This window comes from Triturus cristatus, chromosome 9 (assembly GCF_964204655.1).
Source record: "Triturus cristatus chromosome 9, aTriCri1.1, whole genome shotgun sequence".
Taxonomy (NCBI): domain Eukaryota; kingdom Metazoa; phylum Chordata; class Amphibia; order Caudata; family Salamandridae; genus Triturus; species Triturus cristatus.
Window position 1 is genome coordinate 1,227,529,140 of NC_140592.1, and position 21,898 is coordinate 1,227,551,037.

The following is a 21,898-nucleotide window of genomic DNA, read 5'->3' on the forward strand; positions in this document are numbered from 1 at the left end:
GCCGACGGCGCAGGAAGGCGCAAAGGGCTATGCGGAGACATGGCAGATGGGCTCAACGTCTGATTGGGATGCCCGTCCGGGCCGTGTCCGGACTTTGCACCGACTCTGGAACTGGAGTCGAGGGACTCGGCCGGCGCCGAGATCGAACCCGCCGGCGAAGATCCGACCTGAGTCCCTACCTCAACTGTGGGGCCCGAAGGCGCGCCTGGGAGAGGAGGTGACCCAAAAATGGATTGCAGAGCCTTAAAATAGGCTTCCATTTGGGTCTGAGTCGCCCCATCACCCGGATAGGGTGGGTATAAGGGGGTCGACTCCTGGGGGCCGGCGTCTGGCAAAGACCGGGAGCCATGAGCCCCACTGTCACGGTGAAGTGAGGCCGACGGCCTCCGTGACTTGTGCTTCCGCTTACCTGCGTGAGCCGAATGACGTCCGCGAGAACGACTCCACGACCAGACACGAACAGAAGCCAGAGATGGAGAGCGGCGCCGAGCGGGACATCAGGGCGGCCAATAGCTTCATCCAGCAGGCCATCGCAGGGACTTCGGCCTCATCTGCTGGCAGGCGTCGCACTCCTCCGAGTCGTGGTGCGCTCCCAAGCACCACATGCAGATCGCGTGCGGATTGGTCGCAGACATCTTCCGTGCGCACGTCTCACACGCCTTGAAGCCCGAAGGCATCACACTGTTCCCGGATGCCTGAAGTCATCCAGAAGGCCTGGGCAACAGGCCAGGCCAGAGGAACCGCTTACTCCTGGATCCGCGTCGGGACGTGGAAAAGAAGGAAACTGACGTCAGTACGCCGGGAGGGACTTATATGGCTTCGCTGACCTCATGTCCACGGACGACGTCAGGGCGGAGCCATGCGGCGCCGTCCCCCGGCACGCAGATGTGCTGCTGCAAAACATTTCCGGATCCAGTCTGGCACTTGGGGATATTCTAAGTTAAGGAATATGCGGCTAGATTTCTCTATCAGATATCTCTATATCAGTCCACATTAAGCTTGGACAGTCTTTTGCTGTCACAAGCCACTTTTAGACTGTAATATAAGGTAAGGTAATGTCATGTCAGGTGGATTGGTAGAGTGCTGCTTGTCACCCGTGAGGTATCCAGATGCAGAGTGATTTTATTTAAACTTCATATACGATATTTATTTGGCTATCTTCATCTTATTGCTAGGCTTATTTTCAGCTCATTCAACAAGCTACTCAGTGAACCATCAATCCATCTGGAATATCCGTACATTGAGCGGCAAATTGAATTCGAGACACACAGTTTAAAAAATGATGTAGCAGACTGGCCAAATATTCCAGATGAGGGGTTTTCCTTGTTTCTTCTATTTTCCCCATCTGATGTGATAATTGTGGTTCCTAGTTTATGCCCATAAGGATCAAAATTTGACTTTATACGTATATCCCAGAGCAAGGTAAATATCAGTTGGTTAGTGGAGGGTATATCTCTTACACCGACTGCCTCTCTTCAGAGAAGGTGCCAAAGCCTGGAAACTGTGAAGGTCTGTTAAGTTTCCTTCTTGATTGCTCAAAGAAAGGGTGGCTCCTTCCAGAAGCCACAGTGCCACCCTGTACTTAACAGTACATGTGAACAGCGATAGGGGTGTCCTTGGAGGATCCAAGCTAGGAGGAAAAAGTCATAAAGAGCAAACAGCCTCCTTAGCAATCTTATAGCCTTTAACTGAAGATGAAGACTATGCAGAGGTTTGTAAGCAACGGACCCAGTTCACCCTGAATTTAGGGAAGAGAAAAGAGCCTAGCAAAGATACCCAACAATTGATCAGGAATCGAGGCTGCCAGAAGCAAAATCCAGGGCCAAAAATTGTGACCACTGGGTGATAACTGTGATGAAAAATAAGGTAACAAATGTGCTGTGATGCATCCCTCACTCATTAATACCTCCTTTATATATGATTCCAACAGGCACTGAAATCACGGGAAAAGATTCAACTTCTTCTTGGATTGGGAACCTAATGCAGATATCTGTGGACTGGCCACCATCTTGGAAATGACAATTCATAAGGCTCGACTATGCCTCTTTTCTAGCACATGGCGTTGACTAAGCATGAGAGGTACAAGTGCATGTTTGACGTCTTTCACCAGATGCAGACCTCCCAAGTACCTCCCATCCCACCCAACACACCTTGCAGGCCATGAAACACCTCAGGATGACTGCAACCGAGGAAATGTCAGGATGGTCTACACTCAATGATGTTCAAGTGCAAGCTGAGCATCCTGCAACATGCAATTTGACTACACAATGAGTGCGTCATCTTCCCCCAAAGCTTCACCTACTCTGGTTAGCTTTCATTGAGGATATAAGAGTGGGATCTGCCCAGATGAAGCAAAACTAAGTGTACTGAAAAAGGCCACCCTCGATCTTCTTACTGCTAGCATTCCTTCTAAATATGGACTAATACACACTTTAAGGTAGTAAGACTGTGTTATTACTACCTCTATGCAGAAATACTTGGAAAATGATTCTATATTTTCAAATTATGCCTCAGGCTTCAGGATTCTAAGAGGTCATAAGACGACTGTTAAAGCTATCCAGGAAACAATTAACGGAACTCTGACATAAGGGTCAGGATATGGCGTTGATCCTTTTGGATCATTTGCTAACTTCTGACAACGTTGACCACAAGCTTCTTCTCACTCATCTGAAACATGTTCTGGGTATGAGTGGTAGGGTACTGAAATGGATAGTATAATTTTGATCACATCAACAAGTTCTTTGAAATCAATCAGTCACAAAATCTCATGGTTTGTGATGTGGAGTACCCAAAAGCTCAGCACTATCACAGGTTCTACTTAACAGCTAAATATCCCTCTAGTGGGGAATATTGTGGTTCATGGTCTGCAGTGCTAAATCTACACTGATGATACTTGGATCCTGGCGGATCTGTGGACAGAATTATTATCTCTGCTAGCCGGGTTTCTTTAAAGATTTATTTATTTATTTCTAGGTTTGTATAGCGCTCAGCTACCCCCAACGGGGGTGTCCCGGCGCTTGCGGACACGGTGAGAAGTGATTAATAGAGGTGCCATATGTCAGAGAGTGTGACAGTTATAGGTCTATAACGGGAGACTGAAGAGCCAGGTTTTTAAGGTCTTCCGGAAAATGAGTTCAGATTTGGCTTTTCTGATATGGTCGGGCATGGAGTTCCATAGGATTGCAGTTTTGACGGAAAAGGAACGTCTGAGAACTACCAATGCCTCATGGCAAGCAATACTGGGGCCTTGGAATTTTGCTCTACATTATCTGCAATGTCTTCATTTGATTGGCCTCAAGACTTATGATTTCCCCTGAGCCATTGCCAAGGGACAAGAATTGATGGGTAATTTTTGAAGTAGAGCTATCTTTCACCACCACCCCAGCTTTCCTCCGATTTCAAGATGGATCATTTTCAGCTGCATAATTTGTCAATGACACTCCCCCTAATGGAAATTAAACATGGGATAACTAGAATTCAAGGAATGCATTTTTCAAGGCTTTTTTTATTTTTATTGTAAATCAGTCTGCCCTTGATGTGTGCAGCAGCTGATTGAGATACTACACTCTATGTAAAACAATTTGTGGAACTAAGAACATATCTCAAGCCTGCAAACAGATCTTAGTTTGACCATTTGTTGCTACAGAGATTAAGGTGGCAGTACTGTGGATTATCTGGAAGGCAATACAAGGTCTGTCCCTTAACTACCTCTCCAAGGGGCATATTATCAAGGACTGGCGATAACATTATCGCCGCTTTAGCGTCCGTTTTTGGGTGAAAAGCGGCGATAATTTTATCGCTTTACTAACAAGGACATGCTAGCGCGTGTTTCCTTGCCTTAGCGCCCGGTTTCCTATCGCCTCGCCTTGTATCGCTAATAAGATGCAAGGTAGGCGTGCCCCTTACAACTACATTATAAAATATCTCCAACGGTGCCTCGCTGTATTTACAACGAAGCCCCATCCGGTTTAGCGCTGATTTTTTTTGCGCTAACTGGGCCTTAACGCTGGAATTTAACGTCTGTTAAATTCCAGACTAAGGCATACCTAACATGGGAGGTGGATTGTGTGGCTAAGACCACAGGCCCTATCATCAAGGATATCGCCGTTTTACATGGAACATCGCTGGAAAACCAGTGTTATTCCATGGAAAATGGCGATATCCCCGCTAATGCTGGAATATTTATCGCCATATCGCTAAGCGTTGTTAATACAGCGCTAACATGGCGATAAGTTCCAGCGATAGCAGGCGATAGGAAAATGTGCGCTATGCGCGGTCAGCGATAATTATCACTGCCGCTTGATAATATGCCCCCAAATCTCTAGTTCACCTTTGCCAAACCAGAGAAGCATGGCAATCTAAGCAAGTTCTAATTTGTTACTTCTAACCGGTGCTCCCCTAAGTTGTAAGGGCTTCACTGTTGCTGGGGCCATGTGATAGGGTTAGCTGCCAGTGTTGCTTGGTTCTATTGTGGGTTTCGGTAGGCTTTGGAATGAACTGCAAAGATACTGCCTTAACCAGAAGATATATTTAATTCTTGTGCAAATCTCATTCATACCTATAAAATGTTATTAAAGATTTGTTTTTGTTATATGGTTGGCGTATGTCATCCTCATGATGTATTCAATTTTATTTTTTATAGTACCAAATGAAGAGATACACTTAAAAGTATTTTTGCCACAAAGGTAGATGATTGATTATTACTTAAAGAAACATCTGGAATCGTCATTAATATGGCACTATGCAGAAGATCGGAATTAGGGTTTGTTTAGGAAGGAAGGGGAATGCTTGAATGACAGTGTGGTTCCTGCATCAGCAGCTCCTGAGCTGCTAAGAACCTGGAACCACATTAACATTTAATAGAACAAGAACCCAAAACACCTCAACAATGAATTAACACAACTTACTGTAAAACTCCTTGTTACAGATATGCTTGAAGGCACTGAAGTAAGATTTTCCAAAGGAGCATTTCAGCACACAGAAGGCCATAAAATCTGTCCTCTGGTACCCATGAAGAGAGCCTGGGGAAGTGTCATACTTACTGGCAAATAGCGAGCAGGCACTCCTCAATGGTGTCCCTCTGCGCCTTAGTGAGGGACCGGCCCTTGGACAGCCTGTAGATCGTGTGAAGTGTTGAGTCAACCAGCGATGCATAGTGTTCGGTGCCGGAGAACAGGGGAGCGCACCGTGTCAGCACCGGCAGCACCGCTGAGCAGATATACCTGTTCAGAGCGAGAGCCATCTCTGTGACACTCAGAGCCGCCTGGGTACAGAAAATGTAAACCAATCATTTAGGCAGGACATACAATAGGACAGCCAGATCTGAGTTTACTGAGACAGGTTACTCCCACATGTTGCCATTTAAGATATTTTAAATACATTCCAGTACACCTACTCCACATTTCAGCATTATCTGGCAATTTTTTGAAACTGTGACACAAAATCAAATTGGAATTTTGGAAATAGGCAAGAAACTGCAAAATAAACCTGGTTCCATAAAGCAATATTTACAATTTTCCAGACACGTGGAATTTAGCCCAGGTTAAGTCATGACCGAAGCATTCTACAGAAAGGCACATTGTTGTTGTAATTCTTCTTTAAAAAAATATCTTTATTTGGTTTTCTTTGAGTCATATGTATTTCCATCAAACAGTGCATAAAGGCGCAAACACAAACTCAAATATCAGTTTTAAGCAGCAGAGGAGGCATGAACACACCCACAACCACCCACCCACTCAAGTAGAACACTGAGCAAGATGACAAAGTAATAGATAGGATGCACTTAAATAATGAATGTGACCACACCCCTACATATACTGCAACAATAGGTCATGCCAAGTGATTCACAGCTTCAGATGGGATGTGTATGTCGCAATATCTCAACCACCCTGCTCCCCCAGGCCTTGTGGAACATGTCTGGGCGCCCCCTACTCTTATATGTGACCCTCTCAGCTGCCATGTAAAGTCCATCCCTCTTCTCCACTCTTGCAGGGTCGGGCCACAGGCGTCCCCCCCAATGAAGTGCCGCATCACGCTTAGCCACCACCAGTTCCAGATTACAGAAAATGAGTTATGTCACTGGGTCATCTACATCTCCCAGTACACCCAGTAGGACATTTTTGGGATCAAGAGGGATGGTCTCGCCCACTGTTGTCCTAATTCTTAGGTAGAAGGTCACTTAAACCACTTTTCAACATCAGCCTTCTAAGGTAATAGCTCAATGGCATTAGATAGCAGATAAATGGAAATGAAGAAAGACCTCTGTGGATGGAAGAGCACCTCATAATTAGATTAATATGATATGCATCATCAAATTAAAAGTGACAGCTACGTCAGTATTGTTATCCTATCTTTGTCATGTAGCGCCTTAAAAGTGCAAATTTATAAAACCATCAGTCAAAACAAGATGCTATCAAGATCAGTAAGAAAACATTCTATGATATAGTAGCCACCACCAGAAACTTAAAAACAGAAAACACATTTTATTGGCATTCAAATGTGTTATCATCAAGAATACCAATGAAGTGACTGTTTATTGTCAATATACGCATTATTAACACCTTACTGTCTACTTGGTGAAAGTTTCCAACCTGGGAGATTCACGAAAGAACTCCACCTATCTAGCAACACTTTTTCCTTGGAGGCATTCTTCAGATGTCTGTCACACTTGTGTGTTACTAGCAAATGCAGATAAGCATTCTCCACTGCTATCACTTTTGAGAAACGCTTGAGTTGACCATGTGAGGCCAAAACTCAGGCCCTGATTTGAAAACGCCTGACACCCACTGTGAATGGAAGATATTTCATTGTTGTCGGCAGAACTGGAATATACAGTGCCACCATCTAGTCTCATTACAGTTTAAAGTCTACATTTGAGTCCCTGTGTAAACACTTATTTGCAGAGTAAGCAGAATTATGAGTTGTGTGCTAATCATCATATCTCCCTGCAGCTTTCCCTTGATAGATTCCAGCAAGCCAAACTTACTGACATTTACTGGGTGGACAAAACAAAAAAAAAGCAAAACATGAGTAAGTTGGTGTGTTAAAAACAGTTTCTGCATGTTATACCTTATTTTCCTCTTGAAAACTCAGAGTAAAGAGAATTTGCAGCTTGCCATTTTTGCCTTCTGTGGTAAATACCCCTCCCTATGCTGCCTAACTTGTACTTAGGGTATCAGTCTGCTATCACTACAAAGACCTGTGATAAAGTATGAACCAGAATTTTTCCTGTTCATGTGCTTGTGGAGGGGTATCAGATTTCAATTGCTCTATTTTGCCTTTTAGGATGAGAAAGAGCCTGGAGTGAAGAAAAAAAAGCATTTCCTTCTTGTGGCGCCTGTTTCATGGTTCAATTTTGCAGCATTTGTGAAATCTCTTCCAACAATTTTGGTTAGCCTCTCCCATTTTAAAAACATTTGGCTGCCAATGTCTTACGACTATGTTAAAGGCCTGACCAAAGAAAGCTGAGACTAACACTATAAATACACTATTTTTGACTGTTTTCAATAAGCCGGTATCAATTCCTGTATTTGAGCTATTTGGGGTTTGGAATCACCTAAGGTTGTGTCTACACTTATGAAATGAGTTTGAATTCGGAACCTTCAAACATATTTTCCACTACTGCACAACCTGCAGGATATTTACATTTCGTGCGCATAGCAGACTGAGGTGAAACATCTGTATAAAATAGTTTGGTAAGCTACTACAGGAAATTTGTAAGGTGAATGTGGAAGGTTCAATTGGTTTTGTAAGAATTTTCAGCGAACATTCTTATTTATACAATTGTTTTTGTTTTCTTGAAAAAAACTCTCATAGTGGAAGTTTTTGTTTCAGAAAAACAAAAAAAACAATGGACAAGACTCGCACAGGATTTTCTACCTGTGTGTGGGGCCTGCTGTTTGTTTTCCCTCCCTGGATGTGCCATGCCGTGCCGTGCATGGTGGAACCGGGAAGTAAAAATCACTGGCGGTCTCCTCGCCCTATATATGGCTGGGTTGACTATCTATCACTACTGTGACTCGGCGGCCCTGAAGCAGATGGGTCACCGCAACATGATTTCCAACCGCAAAACTAGCTTTGGCTGAACTGTTATAAACCTAGAGGGCCCCCAGCTGTAAATGAGGCATGGAAACCACAGGTCTGGTAGGGTCGGATCTCCCCCAATTTAAAGGCAGCGCTCTTCCTCTGCCAAACTCTAACGGAAGGCTGATCATTTTTCCCCTGTTGCCAGGTGATTCCAGTTAAAAGTTGGAACTGGTAATTCCAGTTCTCGACAGTGGGTTTCGCGTTGGTCCAAGTTTTTCTGTGGCGAAGAATGGTCACTCCAGTGTGACTCTGCAGTTAATCTTTTCTGTTTTCAAACTATGTGAGTATCTGTTAGGACCTTGTACTTGTGGATGAGGGTGTTAGTGTTCATTAGAATGTCTATCCTTTGAGGGCTACTACTTTTAGATCTCTTAACTGATAACCCATGAGAACTCTTCTTCATATTGGCTCTTAGCACTCCTATTCAGAGATCTACCTCTATGGCTTCCTGCATCCTTTCAGGATTTTTTTTATCCTGCTCCTTGTCTCTAGTGGAGCCCTCTACTTGTGCCTTTGGCATAGTCTAAGATTTAAGTGGACGAGTTCTCTTCCAATAGAGGTATAAACCTGTAAAATTATCTTTAGTAATTTTGTTTCCTTTCTTATGGGAGCTACTGTGATAAGTTTTTGTTTGTAAAAAAGGCTGCTGCGCTTGCTATTTTTCCTCAAGTACTCTTGAAAACGACCTTGTGGCTTCCAATCAACGGCAGACCAAGATACATGGCGCTCGAAGCTCTGAATTCCTGTTGAATTTGCTTCACAACTTCCTGAATAACATCCATGAATGGGGTACCATACACGGGACACAATATGTCTAATAAAATATACAGTGCAAAACAGGAATTGAAGGCAAACTACTTTAAATGTGTGCTATCGTGGAACTGATGGACATGGCAGTGGAAAAGGAATTGAAATGGTTGACGAGGTGGCCATATTTATATACTAGGCTGTAGTCACGTTGCATTGCTCTGACGTCAAGCGATGGCAACGTGACAACTCTGGGACATAAACAGGCACTCTCCATGCACCGTGGCAGTGTGTGAAACGTTTTGGTGTCATGCATCCACTCAGTGTCGAGAGCTTCCAGTGCAGCACCAAAGAACAAAGCGGTTGCAGTCCAACACCCTAGAACATATTTAGTGCCCCATAGGTGTTAATGATGTTCTAGGTTACTTAACTGTAATTACAGATAAGTGCTAATTAGGGATAAGAAATCCACGCAATTTGCTCTTGAGTAATTACGTGGCACTTATAAAAACGTATGCAAATTAATTAAAATGCGAATCCGTCAATTAGCACTATATCTTACCATGAAAAACGTCCTTGCAGCAATGTTTGACACAAGTTTGCATTTCGCAATATGAAAAGCATAAAACACAAGTGACACGAGCAACAGCTTCTCGCTCTCTGGCCATTCGTGTTATTATCATGCACTCACAGTAACATTTTGCCACAAACGATCAGTAATTACGTGAAATGGAGCAGAGGCATATAAGAAATTTTGCATAGCAGGCTTAATGCGGAATTCCCAGTGTAAATTAAACCTTGGCCATGCCTAGAGCAAATGCCTAAGGTTACTCATATTTACCCATAGTTACCGCAGGGTGATGTATTTAACATGTGTGGTAAATACCTCCTATTCCGGGATTTTGACTTGAAAATGAGGCATAACATAGGAATCAGTTTTTAACACAACACATTTCATGTTATGCCTTTTCCCATATTAAATATAGGTTTGACCAGCGAGACTTTATCAGGAAAAAAAGTGTGATGGCGTGATAACTATCACGCAAGTTGTAATTCACTTGTGTTTGCACAGTGATTGGAATACAGCCATTACTTCATAATCAGGGCTTAAATGTAGTGTGTCAACTTCATTATGTTATCTGAACTGCGGCCAATGGAGGAACCTCAAGCTCAAATCCCATCACCTATGAGGCATGATGGGATACAAGAGAAAGGGCGAGGACCATACAGCACAGTGCCAGCTTTTGTTTTCATTTATAATGCAGCATATCTGCTAACCTTGCCCTTAATTCCCTTTCTTTTTCCGTTTAAAAAGGTTTGAGAAAGATGTTTACTTGTCACTTTTCTTAACGTAGTGGCCATTTTGTTTGATGCTTTTGAAAATAGAAAGAAAATTGGTCTCTTTTAGATGTTAAAATGCCGCAAACATAATAGTTTTTACCACTGGAGTGCTCTTTTTTTTAAAATGAAAAGCTTATATACATTTTAAAATATATTTTTGGATAAGTGCTCTGGTATCTGGCACTTGGGCAGGACAATTCAGTGCTCATTACCACTGCTGGGAAGCAAGGTAAGAGTAATGATGGAGTAACAGAACAAATAGCAGTGGGCTAATTTAACATGTTTCAAAGCACTGCTTGTTACATTGTCAACTTTGCTCTGCACAGCTCATCAGAGCAGTAGTGCTTGGAAGAGAATGTCTTTCTCCAAGTTGCCACTCTTGAAATATCCTTTAGAGGTACTCTGCCAAAAAAAAAAGTGTGGCTGTAACTGCCAAACCACTTGTAGAGGGAGATCTAACCCTACTTGGCAACGGTCTGTTCACCTGCGCATGAGCTTAAGACATGCAGGAAGAAATCGAATTTGATATGCGTTATTTAAACACTGCTTTGCCTTTGCTACCCTGACTAAAGGCCACAAAGAGGTGGCCTGATTGGTGGAAGTCATTGGTTTTATCCGAGTAGAATTTTAAATACCATGAAAGTATGTAACATTCTTTTGGCAGTAGAGCATGTCAATGGGAAAACGGTCTGCAAAGAGAACCACCTGTTCTGGTGGAAAGTCAAAGGAACTTTAAGGATAAATCGTATGTTGGTTTTGAGGGTCAGTTTATTCTTGTAGAAGCCTCAGTACAGTTTCTATATCCAAGAAGCTTGCAACTTGCTTACTCTACTAGTTTATCTGATGGCAAATACGAAAGATGTTTTAATTGACTTTGAATGGATGCTCTACGAACAGGTTCAAAGAGGACCTTCATTAAAGCTGGTAGAGTGGTGCTAGCTTCAACCAATTGAGGACGTCTTGTAACTGGTGGGAAGGAGAGCTAGAAACATCTCATGAAGTCTTTGCTTATTCTTGGGAAGAATAAACAATATTAGCCTGGTTTTCATAGGTATCTTGAAATAGCAGCTAGATGTACTCTGATGGAAGAGTATTTTCGTTCTGAACTGGCTAGATGGAGGAAGTAAGGAGACAAGTAATGTGGAGGGATTCAGAGCACGTCCAAATATTTGGATTGAGCTTGTCCATCTAATACTTTTTAAGCACAATGTGCTTATCCACCAGTAAAATCTGTCTGCAATCATACGGAAGTTCTAAATAATCAAATCTTAATTCTAAGGAGCCCAGTGGATTGACTATAACAGATGGCCCTTCTCTCAAGACAGCAGATGGTATGTCCAGCTTACACTGGATCAGAGTTTCTTGAGAAGGCTCCCACCGTTGAGAGAACTAGTGCTGCCTAATCCAAACCAGTGCTGCTAGGATCATTATTCCTGGCTCTCTTATAATCTTGGTGGACACTGGGTTTCAAGTGAAATGGAGGACATGAGTAAAGAAACTTGCCATACTAGTACTCACCTTGAGACCTCAGGCACATCAACATGCTGATGAAAAGGAGACATTTGGCATTGTGACTGGTGGCAAAAAAGGCAATAGTGATGAGTAACATAGACAGAGGCCGGTCATCCATTTTCCACTTGTGGGAACTGTTGCATGCAGAGGGAGCCTGCACTGACATTACATATCTACAGTACATGCTAGGCTGAAATAATTATTTTTTGCTGCCCAAGAACACTGGCGTTGAGTCTCCCTTGACAATGAAAGGGTTCTAGTTTATACAAAAAATTGGTTTCCCCAGCACACACTAATGACAACATGTAATACATAAATAACAGATATCAACAATTCTTGTCTTTCCTTGTATTGGTTAGGTTTATTCTCATATGTTCTTGTCTGGTTCTTTTTTTAGCTTCTTTTTAGCCAACACATGTTTCGTCGCCCATGGCAGATGGCTGCGACTTCCTCAGGGCTGTTTTGTCGGTATGGTTAGTGTTATCTTTTAACCAGTTGTAATTCCATCCCGGTTTCCCCAAATAGTTCCTTGTCTTCGTTAGTTTTTTCTCTCCCAATCGTGTCGGTATTATCCCTTATAATTTGTTGTGATCCATTTTACAGCCTTCTGAGTGTTTGCTTGTGCAGCCTTCCGTCGTACTTTAATTTGGCCTCCTTCTCGAGCCAACTTAAATTTCTTTGTACTCAGCCATATCTTCACATAGCAGCTGCATTCCCAATCTGGCAAAAGCAAGATCAGGATGGAGTATTCAGGCATCAAAGAAAGCCAAAGAAGCTTGCTTGCTTTCTTTTAGGAATGTTCTAGGTTGTATCCTGTCCTCTTTAGCAAATTTAAAACAAAATTGGGGAGAAGTCAAGCTACTCTGTGATATCTAGCTATGATGGATGAAGGACTGGTAATTTCTATGTGAGTTTTTGCAATAGTGTTAACCCTTTTCCCCCATTGTATTTCATTTACGCTCTTCTTTATTTAACGGTATGGTGCAGGGTGTGATCAGGTTTCTGGGAACAACATTGCGCTACTTCTGAAAGAAGCAAGTTCAAATTCACTTGATAGATGAGACATCAGACAAAATGTCAGGCGTTATTGATTTTCTCTAACTTTCTCATCTCATATTCAAGGTTGCTCAAGTGGGTTTCTTCATTTAGGAAAGGCCTTCCTCCCAAAGGCGGTCAAGAATGGAGATGGTTCAATATTGTGGACTTTATTTGAAATCAAAAAGGAAGCATTGTTTCTCACTGGAAGGTTAAACTTCTGTAAAGCCCTCTCCATCAACGTATTAAAAGGCCCAATGTCAATGGTTGAGAGTCCGTTGGAGTAGGCGGCAGACTGAGCATCATCTGTAGCAAAGGCCTCCAGTTCTGGTGACCTAGCAAGCAAAGGGCTGGCTGTTTGCCTACCTTGTCATCACATCATCATTATCATCCTAACACCTTCTTTTATCAGCTGTCCGTATCGTAGTCTTTCCCATCATCTTCATCCTCTTCATCATCATCCCGTTATGTGCATCCTAGTAAGACATATGGCAGCACTGCTATTGGTGCTGCAGAGAATACTGGTAGAAGTAAAGGAGATGGTAAAACAGAGGATTGAGTCAGTATAGCAGCTGCAGAAACTGGTACCAGTAGCAGAGAGAGCTTTGTTCCAGACATTGATCTCAACACCTGAGGAGGCGTCCGTACAAGCTTCTAAAAAGGGAATTGCTGTGAAAATATCTGAATTATCCTTTCTAATGATGCTAATAAAGAAATGGGTACCTGTATGATGGAAGGCTATTGAGGCAACCACTCAGGGTTGGTGATGAAAGTGGATAATATGGATACCTATATCACTGTGAGTGGTATTCAAATTCATTATTGTCTTCTTTTTACAGAAATTGTAACTATTAACCAAAGTGTTTTTTTACCAGAACAAAAGTCTTCATTTTCTCCTCTTCCTCATCATGGCATTGGTAATCATCTTCCTCGTGTTCCTCTTTGTGAACAGAAGGAGGCTCCAGAAGGAATACATCTTGTGAATGTAATGCTGAGTTTCTACGGGATATCAGTAAAGACTGAATACATAAAGTAGCTGACCAACAGTGGAAATTATTAATGCAGATGACAATGTAGGTGCACAACTGGAACTGTGGCAACTGAGCAGGAGACAGTCGTTAACAATGCAGAGAGAACTATAGCACACAACGAGGCAGCAGGAGTTAGCAGAGCCCACACGGAGGTTAGCGGTTGAATTGCAACTGATGGATGGGAAGCTCACTCCAAGTCTTGAGGAGATGACTCCACTGTAACTGACGATGGAGCTGTCTGCTGGTAGAACTTCTGCACAGGTGACAAGAAAGAAACTGGATGGACCAATCAATTGTATCACAATGAGGTTGCAGATGCTGTAACCAGCACAGAAGGAAGATGTCCTGAAGCAGATGAGGTTTTAACTGACAATATAACAACCAACAGTTTGTCAGTCACTTGAGGTGTTGATGATCTCGTTGACGGCACAATTTTAGATTTTTTGACAGGAATTTGATGTCCACCAGTCACTGACACTTTAGGAATCCCATGTTTGAAGGCTTGTGCAGGTTCAAAATTGGATGCTGAAGTGGAGGGCTGCACAGAAGATGATTTGGAGCCAGCTGTAGAAGAGAGAACTGAACTCTGGGAATTAACAGCAGACACATAGGGCCATTGAGCTTTTAAAGGCAAATTTCCCCAAACATGAATGAAATGTGTTTTTTCTTCTTTTTCATCTTTGGAGAAGATGGAATTGAATAGACTGATCTCTCCTTCAAAAGTGCTGTGCCCAGTCTCCAGTTGCAGGCCTTCAGTGTTTTTGATGGAAAGGTGATGCAAATCTCACACTTGCGTGAATCGTGATCTAGGTGGAAAAAGCAGGTGCACTTGTTATGTAGATTATCTATGTGATCATTCTTTTTTTGCAGGTACTGCAGGATCTGAACAATGCGTCTTGGCTGAAGATGCTGTGATGTACAAAATCTCCAGATACAGTTGCTTTTAAATGAAACAAGAGTAAAAGGACCATCCTTTTCTGAGAATGGGGCTGATAGACTCCAGGAAAGACAGCACAATATGCAAAAAACTGTGAAAAATCAATCTAGGGAGCAGAGTCTCTCTCTCTCTCTCTCCTGAAGAAGATCTGGTAGTTGAACCCTCTGAAGGGAGTTGAGCTCTCTGCCTCTCCACCTCACAGGGCTTGGATTACGTAATGAGATTGACAGAATATATTTAGTTAATGGCTGTTTTCAATGTTGGTTGTATGCTATGTAAACATTGGTTATCAAAGATTCCTAGTTACCCGACTGAGACCAGTTCAGGAATCTAAATCAGTAAAAAATCATATGCTGAAGAAGTATCAACAACATAAAATCTTCTGGGGAATAGTAACTATTATAACTTTTGTTACATAGTGGGATAAATAGTAGTTTTTCGGGTCAGGGAAATGTCTGACTGCACCAGCGATTTATAAAGAACAAGTTACTTACCTTCAGTAACAATATATCTGTAAGAGACATACATTAGTTATGGATTCCTCACTTTAGAATTACACCCAGGCATCAGACTGGATCCGGCGAATTGTTTCTTCAGCAGTACCCCTGCGCATCGATAGGTGGCGTCGGTCGACTTCGCGTTCTTGTTGGGCTCGTGGTCGCCGGAATGACGTCACGGTATCTACTTAGACGCTGCCCTCGCGCTCTGACGTCAGTTCTTTACACAACATTCCATGCCAGAAGCGCAGTGCCATGCAAGACACTGACCACAGGTGCACAAAAACTAGGGCCCTGAAATGGAGTCCCTTACTCTAGAAGACAGTTCGCAGAACGGGGAGAATGGGTGGGGCGCTGAGGAATCCATAGCTAATCTATGTCTCTTACAGATATATTGTTACCAAAGGTAAGTAACTTGTTCATCTGAAAGAGACAATTAGTTATGGATTCCTCACCTTAGATACCCCAGCAATACCAACTCTGGAGGTGGGTCTGCGCAACAAAGTTCACACCAGAAAGTCCTGGAGAACCGAACGGACAAAGAAGCCGGCTCTCCGGACTTGGCTGTCCAGGCAGTAGTGTTTGGTAAATGTGTGCACTGAAGCCCACGTAGCTGCCTGGCAGATGTTGAGAAGAGGGACTCCACGTCCTAAAGCAGTAGTAGCTGCCATTGCCCTGGTGGAATGGGCACGCAACCCTACTGGAGGTTCCTTTTTCGCCAAGGAATAGCAGATTTTTAAACAAAGATCAACTCATCGAGAGATTTTCCGTTTTTGTACGGCCCAACCTTTCTTGGCGCCCAGGTAGCCAATAAAGAGTTGGTCATCCACCTGGAATTGTCTTGTGCGATTCAGATAGAAAAAAAGCGCACATTTTGGATCCAGTCGATGGATCTGCTCTTCCTCTTTAGAAGGATCCGGAAAGAAGGTAGGAAAAAGTGATGGTCTGGCCTATGTGGAAAGAGGTTACCAGAAGTCCTAGTGCAAAGGACAACTTTATCCGGATGAACAGCCAGGAAAGGAGGCTTAGAAGAAAGGGCTTGAAGCTCACTCACCCTGCGAGCAGAGGTGATGGCAACCAAGAAGGCAGTTTTCAAAGTTAAACGTCTGAGAGGACAATTATGTAATGGCTCAAAGGGAGCGCACATAAGATAAGTCAGAACCAAGTTCAAGACCCACTGGGGCATTACGAAAGGAATAGGAGGGAAGAGATGAGTAATGCCCTTAAGGAATCTATTTACAATAGGGGACTTGGAAAGAGAAGGTTGATCAGGAAGCTTAAGAAAGGCTTTAATGGCTGAGAGGTAGCCCTTAAGAGTGCCCAGCGCAGAGCCCTCCTGGGCCAAAAAACGAAGGAACAAAAGAACCTCAGAAAGAGGGGCAGAAAGGGGATCCACAGACTTTGCTGTGCATCATGCCACAAATTTGTTCCATCTGCAGGCGTATATTGTTTTAGTGGAGGGACGCCTGGCTGCCAAGATAAAGTTACAGACTTCGGGAGGAAGGTCGAAAGCCGCCAACTGCCGCCACTCAATCTCCACACAAGGAGGTGGAGGCTGGACAGGTTCGGGTGGAGGACCATCCCCTGCTGCTGCAACAGAAGATCCTCCCGAAGAGGCAGTCTGATCGGAGGATCGATGGCCATGTGTAACAGCTTGGGATACCTGACTTTTCGTGCCCAATTCGGAGCCACAAGAATGACTTGGGCCCCGTCACGCTTGATCTTCTTCAGCACTCTGGGCAGAAGTGGTATAGGTGAAAGGTGTATAGAAGACCGCAACTCCACTTGCGATGAAAAGCGTGCCAGCTTGGAAATTCCAATGCGCAGAACTGCGGATATTGTGCTTTCTCTTCGGTGGCGAATAGATCTAACTAAGGCTCTCCCCGCTGCTGAAAGAGACCTTGCACCACCTCCGAGTGAAGACGCCATTCCTGATCCATCATACACTTGCAGCTGAGTTCGTCTGCTCTGGCGTTCAGAGAACCTGCCAGGTGTTGAACCACCAGGGATATGCCTGATGTTCCAGCCATGTCCAAAGGCGGAGAGCCTCTTCACATAGGGTCCACGACCCCACCCCACCCTGTTTGTTGCACTACCACATGGCGGTGGTGTTGTTCGTGAACACCTGCACTATTCTTCCCCTGACAGAGGGAAGGAATGCCTTTAGTGCAAGATGAATCGCCCGAAACTCCAGAAGGTGGATGTGGAGCCCAGACTCCGCCGGAGATCAGAGCCCTCTGATCTCTACCTCTCCCATGTGGCCAGCCCACCCCAGAAGTGATGCATCCATCACCACTGTGACCTCTGGTTGGGGAAGAGAGAGATATCTGCCATTGACCCAATCCTGGTTCGTGAGCCAGCAGTGTAATTGTCGAGCAGCGCCCTCCGAGATCTGGACGCAATCGGACAGGTTCACTTGATGCTGTGCCCACTGGAACTTCAGGTCCTACTGCAGAGCCTGCATATGCCACCTGGCATGATCCACCAACAGGATGCAGAAGGCCATGAGGCCCAGCAGCCTCAGAGTCATTCTGACCAAAACCCAGGATAGAGGCTGAAAGATCGGAATCATAGCCCGAATATCCCAGACTTGCTGCTTGGGAGGACAAACCCGAAACTGCGTCGTGTCCAGAACCACTATGATAAAAAGGAGCTTCTGAGAGGGAATCAGGTGTGACTTCGGCACATTGATAGTGAACCCCTGCGAATGCAGGAGGTCCGCCGTAGGTTGGAGGTGGGAGACGACTGCCTGGGGCGAGCCCGTCTTCAACAGGCAGTCATCAAGATAGGGGAAGATTGAACCCCTGAACTGTGCAGATGAGCTGCAACCACCGCCATCACTTTCGTGAACACCTGAGGGGAGCTGGTAAGGCCAAAGGGGAGCACGGTAAACTGAAAGTGTTTGTGGCCTACCATGAATAGTAGGTAACGCCGGTGGGATGGCAGGACGGGGATGTGAAAATAAGCGCCCTGCAAGTTCAACGCTATCAACCAGTCTCCCGGGTCGAGGGCAGACAGGACCTGAGCCAGTGTCAACTTTTTGAACTTCTCCTTCCGGAGGAAGCGGTTGCCGTTCCTGAGATCCAAGATAGGACGCAGGCCCTTGTCCTTCTTGGGCACCAGAAAGTAGTGGGAATAGCAACCACGACCTTCTTCTGGGACAGGAACTTGCTTGATGGTTCCCTTGGCCAAGAGATCCATAATTTCCTGCTGGAGGAGGGCCAGGTGATCCTCCGACATGCGATGAAATTGAGGTGGCATGAATGGAGGGGTAGTCTCGAAGGGGAGGGAGTAGCCCCTGCGGACTATCTGCAAAACCCACCTGTCCGACGTGATGTTGAGCCAGTGGCGGAGGTGATGGCGAATCCTGCCGCCCACTGGCGATTGATGGGCTTGAAAGGCCGGACTAGGAGAGTTTGGAGACTGCTGCAGCGGGGGCGCTGGTGGACTGGCCCGCACGCTGGCCCCCTGACCCACTGCAGTGGGATCCACATGCCCGGCATCGCAGAGGCTGGACAGCTTGCACAGGCCTGTGGCTCTGGGCGGAACGTGGCAGGGCACCCCTTCCATAGCCACGAAAGGGGAGAAAAGCAGACTGCGCTGGGCAGGAGGTGGAAGTGAGGCCTAAGGATCTGGCCGTAGCCTTAGAATCCTTAAAACGCTCGAGCGCGTTGTTTGCCTTGTCGCCAAACAGGCATCGGCCACCAAAGGTCATGCCCAAAAGCATCGCTTGGACATCACCTGAGAAGCCAGTGGACCGAAACCAGGCGTATCGTCTCAGTGCTACTGATGTGGAAATCGTCCTGCCCAGTGAGTCGGGGGTGTTCAGCCCACACCAGATGGTGAACTTTGCTGCATCTTTCCCTTCGGCAACAGCATGGGAGAGCACGGTCCGGGTTTCCTCCGGGCACTGTGGCAGCACCTGTGCAACCGTGTCCCATACCGAGTGGGATTAAAGGCCCAATAGACATGCGGTGTTCATCGACCACAGTCCCAAGCTGGAGGAAGAAAACATCTTCTTCCCAAGGTGATCCAGCTTCTTGGATTCCCTATCAGGTGGTGTGTTAGGGAATGCGCCTTTGAACGTTGAGGCTTGGACTACCAAGCTCTCTGAGGTAGGATGGGAAGAGAGGAAAATGGGGTCGCCCGGGGCCGGGCAGTGGCATCGGGCAATCATCCTGTCCACAGGAGCCCCTGTGTTGAGCTTTGACCAAGTGCCCAAAAGGATGTCAGTAGGGGCCTCATTGAACGGCAGCAGGGGCTCAGAAGAGGCCGCTGCCGGCTGAAGCAGCTCGGTTAGGTTAATCCTGACCGCCACTATAGGAAGCTCTAGGTTTAAGGCCTTGGCGCCCTACGCAACACCACTGCATAAGACGCACCCTCCTCCATAGCCAGAGTAGGGTGAGAAAGCATTCCAAGGTTTGGGGAGGTGTCCAGACCACTGGCGTCACTAAACTCCTCTCTCCGGTCCGGTTCCTCTAACTAGTCTGCAAGAGGGTCCACAGACCCCTCCCAGTTCTCCTCACCCTCTCCTGGTAGCCAATCAGGGTGGTAGGAAATATCAGGGGAGAACAGGGGTATAAAAGTACCAGTCGGTGCCAATCCCAACATCGGACGAGCTTGGTCTAGCTTCGTGTTATCAACGAGGGGGAGGCTGGGGCCAATGACGGCTGGGACACAACCGGCGTCGGAGGCGGCGGTGGTGTCGTCAATGGATTCGGCACCGGAGGAGGTGTCACGAGGTCAACCAGCGCCAAAACAAATCCAGGCCTAGATCCTTGGGGGCCCTGCAGCGCTGGAGCAGAAGCTGCCGGCATCGAAGGCCTAGAGCCCCCAACCAAGTCCGAGGGGCCCAAGGGCGCGCCGGCGGAGTCAGGCTACCTGAAGATGGAGTGCAAGACTTCGTAAAAGCTTCGAAGGTTGGGAGGGGTCGCTCCTGCTCCCGAAGAGGGAGGGAAGGCTGGAGTCGACCCAACATACTCCGCGGGCGGAGCCGGATGACTACCTTCTGTTTCCCGTGTCCCATTGGGCGACGAACGGTGGGAACGCGAAGAGCAACAATGCTTCTTCGCCTTCTTATTGTACTTCGACTTACCAGAAGACGAAGACTTCGCTGAAGAGTGGCGGTGTTGGCTCCGCGACCGGTCCCGCGACCTCCCTCTCAACCGGGACCGCACACGGCGCGGAGCAGACTACTGGACCTCGAGAAGCTTTTGGGACCACTCCTGCAAAGACTTTGGGTTCATGTCTCGGCAGTCGGAGCACGACTTCGGGTCGTGGTCGCGCTCCAGGCGCCAAAGACACACGAGGGGCGGGTCCGTGACCGACATCAATTTGTGACAGGAGTCACAAGCCTTGAAGCTGGTCCAATGTGACATTCCTCCATGCACCAGGAGTCGATTGACTCATAAAAGGTGATGACATAAGTCGCAAAAACTGAGTCAAAAAGTGACTCGAGGTACCGCTCTCTCTTGATCTGCGCTGGCTGGCGCAGAAAAAGAAAGAACTGACGTCAGCGCCCGAGGGCGGCGTCTAAGTAGATACCGCGACATCATTCCGATGACCACAACGCCAATGACGAATGCAGAGTCGACCGGCGCCACCTACAGATGCTCAGGGGTACTGGTGAAGAAAAAATTCTCCGCATCCAGTCGGACACCTGGGGGTAATTCTATGGTGAGGAATTCATAACTAATTGTCTCTTTCAGATACAGGAGTTAACCTTCTCTTTTTCATATTCTTTGTTAAGGGAGCAACATTGGAAATAGAAGTGTAAAGAATAAGAATTGTAGAGGCAGGGTTTGCAGAGAGAAATGCTGGGTAGTGATCATAACGTCAGATGCTGGAGTTGACCTTCCAGTGATTAAAAGTCAATCTTTACTGTGCACTGTGTCATTTCTTTTATTGAATCACTTTCATGAGGATCTGGTGCAGCTGAAGAGGCAATGGCACTGGCCAATGACGAGTGACGGTAAGCAGCCATGCAGAGGATAAGGCACACACTGAGCCCCCAGTTATGGGTTGGGCATGATTTGGTGCAGGAATCCTGCAGCCAGTAATTACCAATACCACAGGGTTGGGTAGTTTCATGATTTGGGATTAACGCCTGATTACAAACTTTTCTCCTCTGAAAGAAATCGGAATATTGTCAACGAATTTTTACAGTTTTTCAGTCATTATCAGGATTTTATACCCATTTGTGTTTCCCAAATACTTTCTTGGTAAAAATATGAAGAGGGAAATTACCTGATGAGTAGGTGTCCTGCTCAACTTGCACTCCAGAATTGGGCGCAAACTCTTGTTTGCACTAGAATTGTGATCTTCAACAAACTCGGAATAAGAATTGGAAATTGGGAGCCCTGGGACAAAATGGATGACCAAGTCATCTGGACAAAATAAAATGGGATTTATGGTGAACAGGCAAGGACAGACAGGTGAGAGTGGGAAGATGAAGGGAACGTGGTAAATTCTTTTTTTTTTTTTTAAAGTAGAGGCATGAAGGGATTTGTCATACAGATCAAAGGTTAATGCCCAGTGTATAATATTCAGCTCGGTCTGGATAACGCATATGGGTTAACAGTGCAATACCAAAGTTTTTTGTGTGAAATTTTGAGAATATTACACAAGGTTACATGACATTATGTGACTGGGATAAAATGTAGTTCGTTGGTAGCTTGTGTGAAATTTTCATGTAATGGTGTACCTCGTGTAAA

The 21,898-nt window shown here is 45.4% G+C and overlaps 1 protein-coding gene across 4 annotated transcripts in view; it reads right to left on the bottom strand.

Annotated features, from left to right (window-relative positions):
- Positions 1-21,898, bottom strand: part of RYR3 (ryanodine receptor 3) — a 2,047,168-nt gene that overhangs the window by 975,828 nt on the left and 1,049,442 nt on the right. For all 4 annotated transcript variants that reach the window (XM_085627314.1, XM_085627313.1, XM_085627312.1 and 1 more), the window contains one exon: positions 5,043-5,263. In XM_085627314.1, the coding sequence (XP_085483440.1) occupies positions 5,043-5,263 (221 nt within the window). The remainder of the gene's footprint in view (positions 1-5,042; positions 5,264-21,898) is intronic.